This window comes from Monomorium pharaonis, chromosome 11, assembly GCF_013373865.1.
Source record: "Monomorium pharaonis isolate MP-MQ-018 chromosome 11, ASM1337386v2, whole genome shotgun sequence".
NCBI lineage: Eukaryota > Metazoa > Arthropoda > Insecta > Hymenoptera > Formicidae > Monomorium > Monomorium pharaonis.
Window position 1 is genome coordinate 7,886,223 of NC_050477.1, and position 18,343 is coordinate 7,904,565.

The 18,343-nt window shown below is 40.7% G+C and overlaps 1 protein-coding gene across 2 annotated transcripts in view; it reads right to left on the bottom strand.

The window, feature by feature from the left end:
* LOC105837961 (zinc finger protein basonuclin-2) overlaps nt 1-18,343 on the bottom strand; it is a 250,438-nt gene that overhangs the window by 215,883 nt on the left and 16,212 nt on the right. For both annotated transcript variants that reach the window (XM_012683177.3, XM_028191323.2), the window contains exon 2: nt 8,065-8,253. In XM_012683177.3, the coding sequence (XP_012538631.2) occupies nt 8,065-8,253 (189 nt within the window). The remainder of the gene's footprint in view (nt 1-8,064; nt 8,254-18,343) is intronic.

The following is an 18,343-nucleotide window of genomic DNA, read 5'->3' on the forward strand; positions in this document are numbered from 1 at the left end:
TGACATTTAAAGTAAAATGAAATAAATTCCATGGCACCGAGAGAAAAGCTTCTCATCTAGACGACGAAACCAAGGAGGACGATTCCGAAAGAGGAAGTAAAAACATACAGTCGCTAACGACCCGCGACCGCCGCAATTCTACATTCGCGTCCGTAAAAAAAAAAAAAAAAAGAAAAAACGCCCGAGAAGCCGTTCTACTTCGCGATTAAACCCAGCGCTGCTTCTGCTCTCGCAGGTGAGCCTCGAACAGCCGCCTCACCAGCATCGGACTGACGTACCATGCGTGGCGCGAGTGCGACCTGTTTATTGCCTTCTCGGCATATCGGTTCCGTCTCGCCGAGGCTTCGACGTCGTTAAGCCCGTCCACCCGGGGAAATAAAGATCTTTTACGCGAAAATGCTGCTGCGCATTCTTCGCGGATTAGCCTTGCCTCAAACTGGAGCTACACGCTCGTAAAAGAGTAGCACGTATTATGAGGGATATCTTCCGAGAATTTAAAGGCACTGTGTATATCTTAAATGTCAGCGATGTCACGTTTACGTTATAATAAAATTAGAAATTATATATTCACATGAAACTCTGCTCGCGTGACGTTACTTACTCGATTTACATATTTGGATCATTACAAAAGAAATATTAGAACTTGTAATTATATCTGGGTATCTTTGATAGAAAAAAAAGTTTATTCCGTTTCATTCTAAGAATTGGCGGGGGGTGAGGAGCGAATGCGCGGGAGGACGAAGTTTATGCTTCGCCAAAATCCGACCGCGATTCTGCAACAATCAGCCGTCTGTCGACCGACTGTCTTTGCCGTCCTGTTGCCCCTCGCTGAGGGCGATCGGTATAGAGAGCGAAACACAAAATCCGGAGCGCCGCGGCGCCACGCAACGCGCCGCGTATCGCTTCTTGGAAATAATTAACTGTCCGCGATAAAATGTCTTAGGTTAATGAAACATCCTTTTGTATGCGCGCCATGAAGGGACGCCTTCATAAGCAGGCGGCGACATCCAACGCGGCACGGCAAATGACTTATTAGCAAAGTGACTTCGGAGCCGCAACGCTCGCCGCGGCCGCAAAAGAGGACAACAAAATCTGGCTGGTTATTAACCGGCCGGTTGTCTGTCTTCGGATGACGGCGCGATGACGACTACCGGCGCGGCGCGCGGCGGTGCGTTCTTCCGACGATTCGTGCCTGGCATCTGGTAGCCAGTGTGTTTCAGAGAGAACACACTGTGTGCACCGTCCAGGGACGGCGGTCCGCGCGCACGCAAGGCGTCGACTAAAAGCAAAGCGGAGGGAGCGCGAGTACTTAGCGGACTTAAATACTGACCGCACGGAAGGCGTCACGTCGAGAGATTTCTGGTCCATAAGAATATCCCGTGATCGGGAAGAGATGAGAAAAAAAGATCCCGAGACGATGTTTCGAAAATACTTCAACGTGGAAATAACCGCCTCTAAAATAATTTTTGTTTTATATTAGAATGTGATTTACATTAATATCGTTTACCACTTTTCGATCTGAAATTACGTGTTTGCGATGGAGAAAAATTGTTATGCATTTATGTAAATTAATTAACATGGAGTGCTTTTTATTGCTATAAAACTGATCGTGTACCAAATCAATACTTTCAGAAAAATTCGTGATCGAGGACTCGCGGTGAGCTAGCTCGTCGAGGAGACAAGAAACCGGCCCTGTGATCGAAGACGGTCGGCCGGTCGGTCGGTACCGGTCCGGAACCCATTCAGGTGGTGGATGGCGGTTTACGGTAAGGTCCCCGAGAAGATTGCTTATTAGGGAAGGCGCGGAGCTATGGAATAGAAAGGCCAGTGACAATTTGATAGATTGAGCTTTTTGTCGTCACGGCCACGTCGTCGTTAAGGCCGGCACCGATGAAATTATTGCGTTTTTTGTCCATCACCGGTCGAATAGCTAATAACGAGACGCATACCGTCTTATTTTGCGACCGACCGCGTTACACCATGAGAATTATCTCTCGTCTCCTTTGAATGTATCATTCTGTAAGGGCACTTCATTGTAAAAGATTACTCTTTTCCATGGAGTTTTATAAATATTACGTATACGCTGATAGAAAAAAATACTTCATTCAAATAAATAGTTAATTGAATAGTATTAATAACATATTTTATAAAATGATTAATAATATTTATTTCAAATAAATAACATTTTTTTAAATACAAAAAATACTACTTATTTGAAATAAAAAATTTTTTAATTTGCTGCCAGTACTATTCAAATAACTATTTATTTGAATCAAGTTTTTTTTCTGTCAGTGTAGGTCAGGTGTACAGGTAATATTTACGTAATATTTATAAAACAAATCGTCGGCTTTCACTCGTAAAACGTGTGAATTATAAAAAAGTAAAATAGAAAATAAAATTAAGAAATTATAAAAAAAAATTAGTGTCGCTATGTGCTGGAAGTAATCGAAAGTCGAAAGAGGATGCGGATGTTTTCTCATTTAACGATAGAAGCACTGTACGACATTCAATAAGCATCTCGTAAAGCGCGCTCAACAAATCTTACGGACATTTTATTGACGCATAAATTAAAGTATCCCAGAAAGAAACTTCGTAGCATGCGGGAGCTCTAAACGTCGAATCTGCATTTCTCTAGCACCAATACATTGCCTTCAAGTATACGTCGCGTAATGAATTCGTAGAAGATGCCATTATGCAAAGCGTCTCGTGCCGATACAGATAGGCAGGCAGATCGAATACGCGCTGCAAGATAATGCCATCTTGATGATGCTCTTATTAACAAAAAATTCACTCGCTTTTTGACCGAATAGCCAAGCGTAAACTGCTGTTTTTACCGGACGCTAAATATGATTACACTTGTAGTCGCAGGAATGCGATGCCGTTAGCGCGAGTCCTCATATTCTCATTTTGAAGACATTCAGCTTTCCTATCATGCACATACAGAGGTTTCCGCAAAAGTAATATTGATTTTTCTTTCTTAATAAAATATAATTAATTCTCTTTCGTGTGAACGAGCCTGTAATTTCGATCGCGGTTGTCGTGCTGACTGCCATTATAACGTCTGTTTAAATGGAAACGCGTTTACAAGACGGGATCAAAGACACCTTGTGATAATGAAATCCATCTTGGAGTGGCCCGCGGCGAATCCGATAAGTCGTTCGCGATCGCCACGCGAGACGTTTACGCGCGTTTACATCGCACGCGTGGGGCAGAAAAAGAGAGAGAGAGAGAGAGAGTGAGGGGAAAAAGGCACACATGTGAAGTAATCGATGTGTGCTATGTATATGCCGACGCGTGCGTGCAGTCACTGCGCTCAATTGACGTTCGCGCTAATTTTAGAGCCGCGCCGAGCCGCGGCACCCGCGAGCGAGATTAATCCCGCGGTGAGCGCGATGAATTAAGGCCGATCCGTATCTTGAGGACAGACCGAGTTCGGCATGAAGGGCACGACGAGACCGTGCGCGAGTGCCAACGATCTAATTAAGCGGTCGGCGCAATTAGATTTTGCCCCGCGGTCGTCCCAGTTTAACAACCGGTACTCACATGCACACGCGGTACGACAAGTGAACTTGCAAAACCTACTTTGCACTTCATACATCTTACTTTGAAATTTTCGCGTCAATCGTGATTAGGTATCGTTAGTCGGTCGTTAATTTCGAGCCGGTTTCTCATTGCGATCGGTCAATCCTTGTGCTCGTTCCTCGTTATTTGTTACATGATTAATTGTGGCCGCTAAATAAGCAAGGAGAATGCTTCCTAAAACGACTTCAACTTTAACCAATTATAGAGGCTTTATTATATTAAGAAAATTTTCGTAATTTTCTCATCGTGGATATCGCAAACCGGTTTCTTATATATGATAAATATTTAATTGGTACTTCCGCATTTACTTACTGATTAATTGTTGCCTTGTACAGCGAGTAATCGATGGTTCAGAGGAAGAATCTGTATTCGGTGGTATAATATTTCACTTATATATCAACTAATTGTCCAGATAAATAAAACGTATTAATTGTAACTGCAAGTACGTTTACCATGGCCAGTATCTATCGATATATAGTACAATTAACAATGCTATGTTAATATGTTTTAATTAGCTTTGAAGCTTTATATTATTAAGTTAAGAGATTAACGAAATTTTAATACGAAATCCATAACCGTAAAGTTCCTAACACCTTGAAATATTTGTCGGCTACGAAAGTCTCGCGATGTATGGAAGGAATAGTGAGTGGTAGCTCCATTCTCGCGATTTAACTGCATCGATATCTCGCTAAAAATATCGCGTTCGAAACTGCGCCCGCGTAACCCCGCCGCGATAAATTCGTTTTACCCCTCTTGGATAAGATACATTTTTATTCTGCTTTCGGCCGTGCGCGCGTGGATAAAATGTTTCCGAAGCGCGTGGTATCTTTTATATACCGGTTGCATTTAGACGCTCGATTTAACTGAAACTGCGAACACGCGTAATAAAGAATAACACGCCCTTGCATTCGGAAAGGTGAGTATCATATTGTATCATCCGCGATAAAAATAAAAAGAGTAAATTCTCTCTTCCGCGAAATTAACGTGGTAATTAGAATTTTATCTCGGGAACGAGAAGAAAAACGCGCAACATTTGTGTAAAAAAAGTGGACAAAATTAAATAACGTAAAAATAAAGAGTTCGGGGCAACAATACTTGCGAGACACGTATAAAGTACTGCGTCATTTCTATCGGAGATATCGGGAACTGGACCTCCTTCCGTAGTAGTTACCCAAAACCCAAATCGAACGTGGTGGTCGAGGGTTAAGGCTCGCCGCGTGCTTCGAATTTCGAGCACGAGCAGTCGCGCGCGGATAAAGAGAGAAAAAGAGAGTATCCTCTCTTGATCCTCCGAAATAAAATCACTGCGCGTTATCGCCGTTAACGATCCGGATAGAATATCGAGGATCGCGTAACCGCGCGCCAGGTATACAGGTACCTCCGCACGGTCGCAATTTGCAGTAACTGTTTCTCGGAACGGAACAATTTTTTTTTTTTTTACAAACGCACATTTATTAGCGCGACCGTGCGCGTCGATATGAAGCGCGCGGAAAATACATAGCAACGTTCGCAGATAATACCACGTTGCCTTACGACTCTGCCGACGAGTGACTACAATGAGAATAAATGGGGCAGCAGTGGCTGCGAATAACTCATGAGAGAAATAAAAATAGGCCTGTGCGATCGCTGTTTCCGCGCGTCGTAAACGTACGAGCGAGGAGAAATAAACTTCGAAATGACACTGCTCGATCTCCCGCGAGCTCGCATGTATTCGTCTTAAAAATCAAAGTATATTTTACGGAAACTATAGAAAATGTGTTTAAAAAACCGAAATTGCACATTGCATTAAACCCGAGAATAGTCACCTAATCTTTTCGCGTAAACGATTACTTATAATTTACTAGAGATCGTTATTTATATAAATTTATACTTAATATTAAGAAAAATAAGAAGAAAAAAATAGATACGAGTTCTTTATAATGAAAATTATTGCACTAAGCTCTATTTTCTCGCACTAAAAACACTCGAGGTGACTTACTTTTGGATTGACGGTTGATCTTCGAGAAAATATGCCTTACCATAAATTGTCAACTTTAAGCAATATATTCTTTCTATAAATAATTCGAGCTTTTTATATACCCACGAATCGTAGCTACAATATTTTTTCCCAATCATTTGTTACATCTAATCCGACATCGTTAAACGTGTTGCAATCGCTTCGCAGCTTTCAAAGGCTAATTAATCCTGGACAAAATTATTTTCGATACGGTGCATGCGTCCAAACACATCGTGACTTATACACGCCCGTGGGCCGATACAAATTGCCTCCTCCGCCCACTCGAGTGCCGTCTTTAATCGCGGCGACCAGATCGATCATTCGGCGCGACTACTCGCAATCCCGCGCGATAATTAATATCCGGGCGTCGCGATTTACGCGACAGGCGGATAACAATCGTAGCGGAGGAGGAAGAGGAGAGAAGGAAGCCGACCTAGGCCCTCCGGCGCAATCATAGAGGGTACGCGTCTCGGACGCGTGCCTTTATTAAATATTACATTTTAAATGACTCCGTAACGGTCGACGAGACGCATCGTCCGCGCTAACGAGCACCACGACGGCGCTCTAACGAGGCGCTCGTCGCCCACGCGGTTTTCAGGACTTCAGACCACGCCAATACCACGGGCGTCGCCGAACGACTCCCACGGTGTAACATCGACGTGATGGCGCACCACTTTTCCACGAAACACACGCAATACCGGTTGTGACAAAACTGTAAATTGAATATCGATCGTGTTCCGTGTCGGACTCGTAACTTACACGACCGGCACGTCTGTGCCGTGTCGCCGATCGTTAAATCCATGCGCCACTCAGCTCGGAAATGAGTTCCGGCGACCTGGGTGACTGGATAATACGAGGACGAAACCGTCGATGGGGTAGTTTGGGGTGTCAATCGTGCCATTACCCTTAGGTAATAATAATAAACTGTAAATCTTAATATATATGGAGCAATGATACAACAATTTAACTTACTTATATTATCAACAAAAGAATAATTAATTTAAGGTTTATATCCAAATAATTAAGTTTTTTTATAAGAATAAATTTTAGATTTTTTTACTTCTTTGCAAAGTGTTAGAATAACTAAATTAACACTATTTTAACATAAATAAAATATTAATAAATATTTTAAACTATCAAAATTTTAATAACAAAAAATGTATTAAATTAAGATTTCGGTGAAAAAAAATTTTTTTATCCGTAGTATGTAGGGTTAAAATTTATACCACGCACGTAATAAATAAGCGTTGAAAAAAAAAAGGAAACGTAGGTATGTCATTTCTTTTATAACCAGATGTTACAGTGAAAAAAACCACCTCGATTCTAAAAACATGCAAAAAAATATGAGGGGTCATGGGGTTGGTTGGGTCAACAGGGCGAACGTCACGTAGCATTAGTTCATGACGAAGGAGACAAAATCACAGTGTATAAGCACGCAGGAGAGTATCGTTTCGTGCTGAGCGTGTATTTCAGTTTTCGGTGTCACCTGTCGGCACGCTATCGCGACAAAGTACCAGGTTCGCGGTGGAAATTACCTCGCTCCGTGACTGACGACGAATGCAATCAGATCAAACATATACGAATGACAATCGACCTCGTTCAAAACTCGCTGCCGTTCACACGTATAGTACAAATATATTCGTAATTTTATACAAAATTGCTGCTCATTATGCGTTATTACTAGTCGCAAGAACAGTCGTACTTTTCAATTAGCCGGCGTTGTTTTTGTCGGACAGCAAAACTATTATACACAAGTCTCACACGTATAATGAGTCGTCGCAATCGCAAGATATGCAAAAAAATCGAACTGATTTAATCACTTATTTTGAATAATACGTACAATGACGATACGTATGCGGGGATATGATTGCGTTACAATTTTAAGCACAACTCGTGCAGTTTGTAACAGCATAAAGTTGCGGTCAAATAAATTAATAACAATCATAGAGAGTCGAGAATAATCGACGCCATTAACGATATTGTGCATTAATTAAAATCGCCAACGAGCGAATGAGTATCGCTTACCATGCATATTATCAGCATTTAACTATTATTGGGTGATTTAATAATCGATCAAATTTTAAAATAATTGTTAATAATTTGTATGGAGAGGGGGGAACCAACCCAGACACCATTATTTTTTTCCTAGAAATATAATTTCTTTTTTCAAAGAATGCAAAATATTTTTCTGTATGCTTCTTATCATCATATTGTCTATTATTTTTATTATTTTCCAACTATTTCGCTATTTATTGTGACTGATTCAACTGATAGTTTTTTTATCCTATTAAACTATTCAAATATATACTGTATACATTTTCCAAAAATTCGTAGCTATAAATATATACTAATATTTCTGACTTGCCACAAGTTTCCAATGATTCGGTCACTTGTGAGATTCGCATATACAGGCAAGACAACAGTCACAGAGTTATTACGGTCTAGTTGGCAGAATCAAATTGCGAATGATCAAACGTGTCACTCACTGTGCATATCGTTGGCATCTGTCCGTGGACTTTGTTGCTGTTGGAAGGAGGCTCCGGCCCTTTCGGAGCATCCAGATGCGTCCGAGATGGCAGAGGCGACGAAGTAGGAACGTTACTCGAATTTGGAACGTGACTTGTCGGCAGCGGCGTGCCAAGTGGTAGATCTGGGCGGAAAAACCACGTAGGCCACTGTAACGAAGAGAAAATCGATATTATTCGAGGCACCTATTTTTCCATTAAATTATTGATGATAAGTTACGCATGTTATCCTACGAATTTATGTATCTTTTTTTTAATTCCTGAGTTTACTAAATATTTTGTAGCAGTAGCAAAGAATTTAAGTAAACATTATCTTTTATATTTACATTTACACCTCATCTCGAAGAAATATTTTGATGTTAAATGGAATTTAAAAAAATCATATATATTTTTTTATGTATTTTATTATGTGTATGTAAAATTTTTTAATATACTCTCTTTATCTCCTCCAAAGGAAGTTCCTAAAAGAGACCGTCAATATAAATTCTTTTTGGTACTTAAAAATTAATTTACGGCCAGTACTTCTTTTTCTCTCTGTCGCTTATCGCTTCCGACCGGGTGTGGCGTGAAAGATCTTTGAAAAAATAACGATGTCACATGACACGACGCGAGCGATCTTATCGAAGTCATTTTGGACCAGCTGATCACACGAACAAAAAACCATCAACGTATTTATCAACGCAAAATTTATTACGCTAACGAATACTTGAGACTATGTAGTAATAGAGATTAAATTACAACATGATATTCACTCAAATTCATTAGTTACATATAAATTTTACATTTAAATTCATGGATATATCTAATTAACTTATTTCCTGTATGGCAGCTAAAACGTGATATTTTTTTAACATCTTTGTTCAATACTGATTTGTGACAGTATTGACATGCTGGTGCATCAATTTAAATAAGTATGCACACACATACATACATACACAGTCTTACAGACTATATCAAGATATTAAATCTTATTTGCCTGATAACGATCTATGATCAAATAATAAACTAAATTATATATTGGATAATTAATAATACGTTGCATATAGGGAAACATATTATTTATAATATTTCTGACATGACAAATGCGTGTGACGGTAAGTTCATTACGGCTCGGAAACGTTACTTCAAAGGAGCGATTATTATAAAATAAAACGATCTATTTGTATATAATTTAAAAAGTTAGAGCTACATAACTAAAATAAGTTTTTGTAAAAATTTGTAGTTATGATGAAACGTAATCTCAACTGCTATAAACATTTAAACCGAGAGCCGGGCACAATAGGGGGGTTAATAAACGAGCTCATCCATTTCATCGCTCATTACTTCGTGATGTGCACGGGACCCGAAAGCCTCTCTCTGCTGTTTCGATGGATAAAGGTCCCACTGTGAGCGGTGCATTGGAGTGTCGCCGCGGTTGAATATGAGCGCAGCTTCCTAAGATAGATGACATAAGCCCCTGACCCTGTAAGAAGCGCACTCGCGCCGAGCGCGAGGTCGTCGCGCGTGTGGTCCATTGAAAGTGTTTCTTGTGGAGGAACCGGCCCGCTAAGAGAGAAGAGAGGCTCGGGATGAGAAAAGGAGCCTCTCTCGCTGTGCGTGCCCGCGCGGCGCGTCCCGTTCACCGCGGAACGCGGTAAGGACTTTTTGATCGTCCTCGGCGAAGTCGCAGGTGAGGCTGCGACACGAATTCCACGCGATTAATCGCGGCCGCGTGCGCGATTCGAGCCGCCCCATAAGCACCGTAAAAACAATTCCGCTACCAGACTTTCATTCGCAGCGCCGTTCTGCAGCGTATTCTTCGAATTTTTCTATCGACTATCGCGAAAGTACAAGTGAGCACAATCTGTAAAATCTGACTCGGCCAGAAAGAAGTTTGTACTCCAAGCTTCCGGTATAACGAAATCGAATTATTCGTTGATAGCGCGTACCAACGGTTTTTTTTTCTGTGTCGAACTTCCGTTTGTATACCGTGGAAAATCTTACATCACGCCATTGCCAGTGCGTTTTAGTTATTTTCGTGCCCGAAGGCTTAGCATCAGCACCATCAGGCACTATTGGTCACGACGCAGTGTAGAAAGTCAGTAACCGGTGGAACGAACACAGGAGGGAGGGGGGGAGGAGAAAAACGATTTCAGGGTGGTCTGGCGAATGTCTCCTGTCGTTGGCTCGCGGGAGTTAACGCCAAAACCGAAATAACAAACTCCTAAAGCCCGTGAGTTAACGCTACTTCGCGCCGAGGTTTCGACGCTAGTGATATTTTCTGTTTACCGTAACGGTAGTCCGCACGCCGCGGAAATAGTTCGACATCGATGGAGACTCGACATGGACATGAATTTTAGCCCTCACTAAACTGGAGCATTCAAACTTCAAGAGTAATTTATAATTTGAACATCACTAACAACCATGATCTCTCTTTTTGCAGAGGTTTTTAATTGTATTTAATTGTTATCGTTATTACATATTTAAATAACTAAAAATATTGCTTTTTAAAGACATTTTAATTTAAAAATTAACAAAATTTAATTTGTCTATTTCTTAAATATAATCAATATATTTGACAAAAGTCAACGTCTTACAACAAATCTTGAGCCAAGTTTCTTTTCTATTGTGGCAGAACATGTGATTGGGTAGTAATTTTAAACATTAGGATCGAGATGTATTCTATCTCGGCGTACAATGTGAAGTATTATCGTCATTTTTTCCGCACTAGCATGAGGGCAACAACGGTATTCGCGCGAGGAAGCCGCGTGTAATATCGGGCGAACTATTTTTATACGAGGCACGGGATGTGCTCTCGAAAAACGCGGCGTGGTATTCTCCAAATTCCATGCTGGCGAATCATCGTTCTGACCGGTCATGCGCTATAATATACATCCGCCCGAATATTCCGTTTTCAGACGAGAATATCGGATAAAAAAATTTTGCCGTCACGGAAGAGAATTACTATTGACGGTCGAAATAAATAGACAAGATTTTTTTTTTTAATTCCCATTAAATTTTACGTTAATTTAAAAAATATAAGCATTACACTTCTACCCTGTTATAGAGATATAGTCATAGAAATTGTTACAATCATATCAGTCTGTTTTATTTTAGCTTGAGAATGTTTTTAACATGGGATAACGTGTAACTATCTCTATATGCTATTACGTGTTCCCTAAAAAGTATTCCATGCGCGAGGAGTCAAGGCTTGTCAATGAAAGCGTTTATAAGGTATACGATCAAGGAACCCGCTTGATTACGTAGAAGCCTGAAGATGTTTTGTACGGCGGACAAAAAGTCCCCGCAGTCACGAAATGTCACATGTTCGATCCGTGACAAGAAGCGTGACTCGACTCGACTCTCTTTCTCTCTTTCTCTCTAATCGCCAGGAATTCCTCGTAAATTGAGGAAGGAACGCGCGTGTCTCGCAAGAAATCAGGATTCCTTAGACGTGTTTTATTCGCGAATTGGCTCTTAGAATATTTTACGCAGCGCCAAAAGATAAAATTATGCTAATTCAAGCTTATGGCAAAGTTATAAAGCTAAAAAAATATAGAAAAGATGAACAACTATTATAGTATTATGACTGTGTGGCAATAGATGGTGTCTTTTTACGAATAAATTTGTGAATTTTTGTCATAAACTTATTTTAAATTTCTAATTCAATTCCACGTAACATGTACATTCGAAATAATACAAAACTTTTTGCGATTGCTGTTCGAGATAATTTTTGAATGTATTTTTTGTAACACTAAAGTAAAATAAACATCCTATGTATATGTTTTGTTTCCATTATTAAAATCCTACTTGAACTCTAACAAGTCCGGAATAATTATATTTTTTAAGAAGTTGTTAAGTATTTGTCTTTTAAATTGTTACACGATTAAATATCAATGTGATTCATAATCTTTATCTTTTCTCATAAAAAAGAAACGATCTTACGGTACATTAATTATCTATTAATGGAATATTTATTGATTGCAATGAATGTACCTAGATTCTTATTTGATGATGCAAAAATTCGTGCATGTAGTGTCAAGTGCACTGAAAAACCTTGCGCAATTTATCAGAATTTCACGCGAGCCACACGTCGCGAGAGGATCGCTTTGCGATTTTCCACGGTTTACGGGAAGTGACATTATTCGCGTTGCGTCGGACGGCGGGGGCTCGCGAAATTTCCAGACCCCGGGGGCTGCGTCTCGTGTAATGACGAAGTGAGGATGGCCCGACGAGAGGAACACGAGCCGAACACACCGCTTCATTAACGAGCGGTGGAAGAAAGCCGACCGGCTGCGTGTATCTATGCGTTTAACGCGTGTAATATACACAGGCATGTTGCGCATATATTACGTTACACGTGGCGTAATATACGGATACACGCGCACGACCTCCCCGTGGACAATAACGACGATGACGACGACGACGACGGTCGTGCGGGTAATTGCCGCCATTAGGACGTTGTACCGCAAATGACTAAATAACGAATTTATGCTTTCCTGAAATCCACGTAGAGATTCTCGTAGAGCGAGAATGCGAACGAGCTAATGGAACGTCCACGTTTAAGTTATGGGAATTAATAATTCTCGTAGCAACAATTTTAATCGCGTGTTTATTTTTTGAAGTTTCGACAGATGAGATTTAATTCGAGGATCTCCGAAAATTTACGAAACATCTTATTGTAACATATTTTGAAGGTGGCGCTTTGCTCAAGGGTTTCGTACACTTCGTAGACATATCAAAGAAGATTAACTCCCGTAAAGTATCCCTTCTCTTGTTTCAACGGACACGGTAAATCTCAATATCGAGCAGCGTTCACCAGAGGATGAGCAGCGCGGCGTAATGCGCGGCAGGCCGAAGGATATCATTTCTATACTCGATACTTTGAAGCGGTTTACGCCAGAGATAAGTGAAAATTACGTAGTCCCACCCCTCCCCCTTTAGGCGAGGGGTGTTATCCGCCGTTGTTACGACCTGGTGGGCGAATGACGTGCCGTTCTATCGTTACGACGACGTCGTTCGACCTTTTTGGAGGCGCCGCGTCAGGAGGGTCCTAATCGCGCGTTTCACCGCGAACGTTGCACTTACGTCAGCGCAATCCGGCGACGGGTATCAATTTCATAGGCGACACGCTACCGCGAGCGCGCCGCGGGGATAACCCGTGCCGTAAAAGCGCCGGGAAGTTCAGCCTCGTGTTCGACCTATGCAAATCCGGCTGTATGTATTTATGCGCGTTCATCCTCGACCTCCGGCGCGCGCGAGATGAGTCTTCAAAAGCGAGCGAGTGAACGAGCGATCGATACCCTCTAGGCACCAATAATGTCATAAAAAGATGCATTTTATTTGTATAACTTATAAGATTATATCATAATTATTAATTATGCATGTATGATAGAAAATTGAGTGATACGACATAGACAAATGAAAATACGACATAATGTGAACGAAGAAAATTAATTCAATATAATTTATTAATAAATAATCAATGATGCAGAGATTAATGGAGAAAGTTAATAGTTAATAAATATAATTGAAACTTAATAAAAATGATATATTCAGCATTTACTTGTATTTACGAAGATAATTCGCGGTCTCGAAACATCCGAATCTATTCGTGTTTAAACAACACCGTTTTCATTCTTGTGTAATATCTTGCAGTATTTATACCTTTTTATATTCCAATGTATATGGACAGATTTTTTTTTTTTTCCATACCATTGAAATCATTTCTCTCTCTCATTGTCAGTTCACGCGAAATTCATTGGAAGGTCGTGTATTCGAGAGCTTCAACTCCGCATGTCCGCAGTGACAAGAAGACCACAACGAACATTCTTCCAAAAGAAAAAGGCCATTCTATAATTAGACCGCGCGCGTAACAACGCGTCACGCTCGCGCGTTTAACAGGCTCAAGTTTAACTTTGCAATCCTCGTGTGTCGACGCGCCTTCATTTAATTAAAGCGACGATTGTCGCTTAAACGCGCAGTTCCCGCGACGGCGCGGCGCGACGCTAAACGGCCGGCTAACTACTCTAATCTGATGGGACCCATGCTCAGACGGTGTGACATCGGCGTGTCATGTCACAGTCTCGTGACTTCGCCGGGCGACACCCGTACGGCATAGGCCGCCTGGGGGGGCCGGGACCAGTGGATCGCGCAATCCGCGCATCAAAGCCCCGACACGCGTGCGACACGCTATGTGCCGCCCACTTCGTGTCCCGTAATTGCCAGCGACAAAACGATCGGCGTGGCGCGGCGTGGCGCGCGCGGCATAACGTGACGACAAAACGCGTTCCGTCATGCCACCGGCAGAGATAAATAGAGAGAAAGGGAAAGAGAGAGAGAGAGAGAGAGAGAGACGAGAGGGAGAGGGTTGAAGAGAAAGAGAACGCGAGCGCGTCATGCCGACGAATTAAATCGCGGAGCGACGGCAGAGACGGCCGCGGAATTCTGCGCGTCACGTTTCATTACGTTCGCCCAAGTCTGAGGACAATTTACGCCCGACAAAAAGCCGCTCTCTTGGCTCTCGTCCCGCTCTTATCCGTCTGGATACTCCGGAGTCGTTCATTTGTCGCTTATTCCACTTTCTTCCCCCATTATCACCTCATCACGCGTCTTCTCGTATTTTGAATTTTAATTCTTGATGATCAAACCTTTTTTTTGAAATATCTAATCTATTACATCATTTTTATTATGTTAATTTCAAATATTTAGCAATATCTAGAAAGAATCTAAAATTATAGAATTGAGCCTCAATTTTAAGCTTCCGGAACTGACGTCAAAATTTGGAACACAATTATTGAATCTATGAAAATCAATTATTTAATTTATGGTGACTAAAAGGTTGGCTAACAAATTTCAAAAAAATAAAAAGACGTAACTCATATACAATAAAAATTTTGATAACAATAATTTATAAGATTTATAATTGACGGTAGATTCAATAGATCCATCATCAATTCCGGAAGGTTAATTGATAATTTATTTTAATTTCGAGTTCGAAAAGCTAATTAACATCATGTTGAACACCACGCAGATTCTGATATCTTCTCCAAAATTGTAGGAAACTGTACGTCGGATTAAATGTACCGAATGAATACAATTTCTGACAAATGTACTCGTTATTTCGCTTAATTGATTCTTTATTGGCCGTGTATGTGATTAAATACAGCTAGCTGAATTTTATACGTACATATATAGAGATGAAACACGTCGATACCAGTCGTGATAATCATCGTAGCATTCAGCGCGCTAAGATATCGCCTAACGCGCGATGTTCCTCAACGAATGAATTTCTCTCGATAAATGCCGCGACATACGTAAACATGTTTTATCTTACGTACGTAAGTCGGTTCGACGCGCGGTTACGCCAACGGTGTCCGCGCGGATCCGCATTCAGGCGCAGTCGCTCGCGGGAAAAGACGCTGGAAAATAGACAGGTTGACGCGTCTCGCCGCGAAACATTGTAATTATTATCGCGCGGCGCGACTTGCGGCAGGCATACGAGAAAATTCATAAGCGCCAACGTGTCAAGCGTGCTTCGCCTCGCGGCTTCACCTCGCGCTTCATCCATGCGAACCGCGATCGAAGTAAATATTCGTCTCTCCGCGCGTGAATCAAGGGTTCGCTTAGAAGTCCTCGCGAAAAGCACTCGACCGATTTCGCATTAATAACGAGTAGTAACGGAAATGAGACTTACAATTAGACTCGTATTAGAAACGTAGACTTATGCAACAGCAATTATGTCTTATTAATCGTAATCAAGTAGGAAATTCTTCAACAACACTCGTATCTTCTTCAACAACAAATAATGCATTTGCATACATATGTAGCGGAAAGCTGTTAAATCCGAACCACTCATGTTTTTTTATTATATTTCCCACTTGATACTGGTTTGTAAATAAACATTGAAAATTACAGCTTGATGTTTCTCCTACTGCAATGATTAACCTTCAACAGTAACAAGTGTTTTTGCAGCATACTCCAATTGCGGTCGCCTAAATCATTCCTGTAAAGTCTTCTGAATTGTATCACCACTTATAAAAAATATTGAATTTATAAATTTAAATAATTTATAAAGTTAAAAATATAAGGAATTATTAATCGACATGTATTATAATAATTTATCAAAAAGGGAAATTTCTAACACTTAATAATAATAAAAAGATAATAACTTCAAAATAAAACTAGCTTGAATTTATTTTTGGAATTGACATATTTTTATTTATATTGTTAGTTTTTATCAGTAACATCCATTAGTCTTACATTAATATCACATTTATTGTAATAAAATTTATGGTGGTGCAATTTAGGAACCTTTATAGATTTTATAAAAATATTAATCTTTATAATAATTAAAAGTATATATAATAAATATAAAATATTTTACAATAAACTTTTTATGAAAATATGCAAATTCAGTATAAAATTACACAATTACATTATTATCAGTTATATTTAATTAAAATTCATAAACAATTAACATCATTTTTATCTGATTCTTTAAAATGTGTTAGCATGCAAAACGATGTTGAATATTTATTTTTAGCATCTACTCATTTATTACTTATTTCATGTTTTTGTTGTTAAATGTTGATTGTATTGAGTAAAAGTATAAAATATTGCTAACGTACGACTTGATACGATAAGCGACCGGTATGGTTTAGCATCTCTCCCCTATGTAAATTATGCGTACATATACGATATATATTCTGTAAAACTATTCGCCGTAAAAAGTCGGCTTTTGTTCCTTAGATCTTTCCTTTTCATTATTTTCTCTTGCTTCCCCTCTTTCCCCGGTTTTGTATATCTTTCTTCTTGGAGGATTTTCTTTGATTGTAGATTACAACTAACTATTTTCTCTATTTTTCTCCTTCGTCAAAGAATAAAGAATGTTTTCTTTGTCTACATTTCGCGGAATTGACTCGAAATTTGCCGTACAACTCGCTAATAAATTTTTCCGAACGACTGATTATACACATTTAGCATTAAACCAAGAAAACGCGTCTTATTCTAAAGCGACCGCCCTAACAGCGTAATTGCAGGTCACCATTTTTCTGAAAGAAAGGAGGGGTATCCGCCAAGACTGACTCCTCTCGACCTATCGACTAAAGGTGCATTACACCGTCCCCTTCGGTCGTCGCATAGCGGTGCCTTAAATAAGAAATACGCTAATATCGTATTGCGAGCAAGGAAACGCCGATGGCAATGGCAATTCGCGGTAGGGAAAACTCGTTGGCGTTTCTCCCTCGCGCACGTGTCTTTATTTGTTATTTTATGCGAAGCGGTGTTCGATACTGTGTGTCGCAGTACGCATGTCGCGCAAGGCAGTTCCAAACCGTTTAAGAAGGCGTATACATTATGGACATGACAATATTATATTCTAGACATGACGTTTAGAGAAATGGCGTTGAAGAAAACCTTCGTTCCACATGGAATTAAATATTTAGAACGACAGCAAAAGAACTGAACGCAACAATAAGTCCGAACAAAAACCTTAAAGAAACGAATATGTGAAAAAACCGCGACTCAAGGATGTGTATTAACGCGAGATAAAGATATTTGCGCTTCTCTCTTCGAACGCACATCTCCGATAACTAATTGCAAGCGCGTCGTATCGCGTGGGCGTGTACGACGAGCGTGTATCTCGTGTAACGAACATCGAGGACGACCCTTCGCGAGGACGTCGCTCCTGCCACGGTTTTTAAAGATGTCAGCCGCCGGTTCCCCGGTCTCAATTAATTGTGCGCACGAATTATACGCGCGGGACAATGCTATCGGGGAATCTCGCGAAACCCCTGTGGGGCACGACCGACGCGACCACACGCAGCACGCATTAATTCCTCTATTACGGGGCATTGTGGGCCCCGCGTGTACCTACCTATCTACCTACCCGACGTACGCGTTATTGCGTACACACCGCGTGCACGCCCACGAACGTGAGATATCGGATATCCGAATCCGCGATCGTTACAGCAATCTTGACGAGTTGTCTCCTCGTCGTTATTACGAAGGATTAAAAATTGGAAAAAGAACGAAAGGCGAAAAAAATGTTTATCTGCGCAAAAGGTTTCAAAGTAATTGGTTTTTACATGAGAATAGGTATTTGCGTACCGCATTTCTGCGGGGGAGAAAGAAATAATTACGATGCAGCAACAATGCGGCGCGCGAGCCGAGCAGTGACCGGTACACCGCAATTCGGCCATTATTGCGAGAGTCATTTTACGACACAATGGTGGAAAATCCGCCCGTAACTCATTCTAAT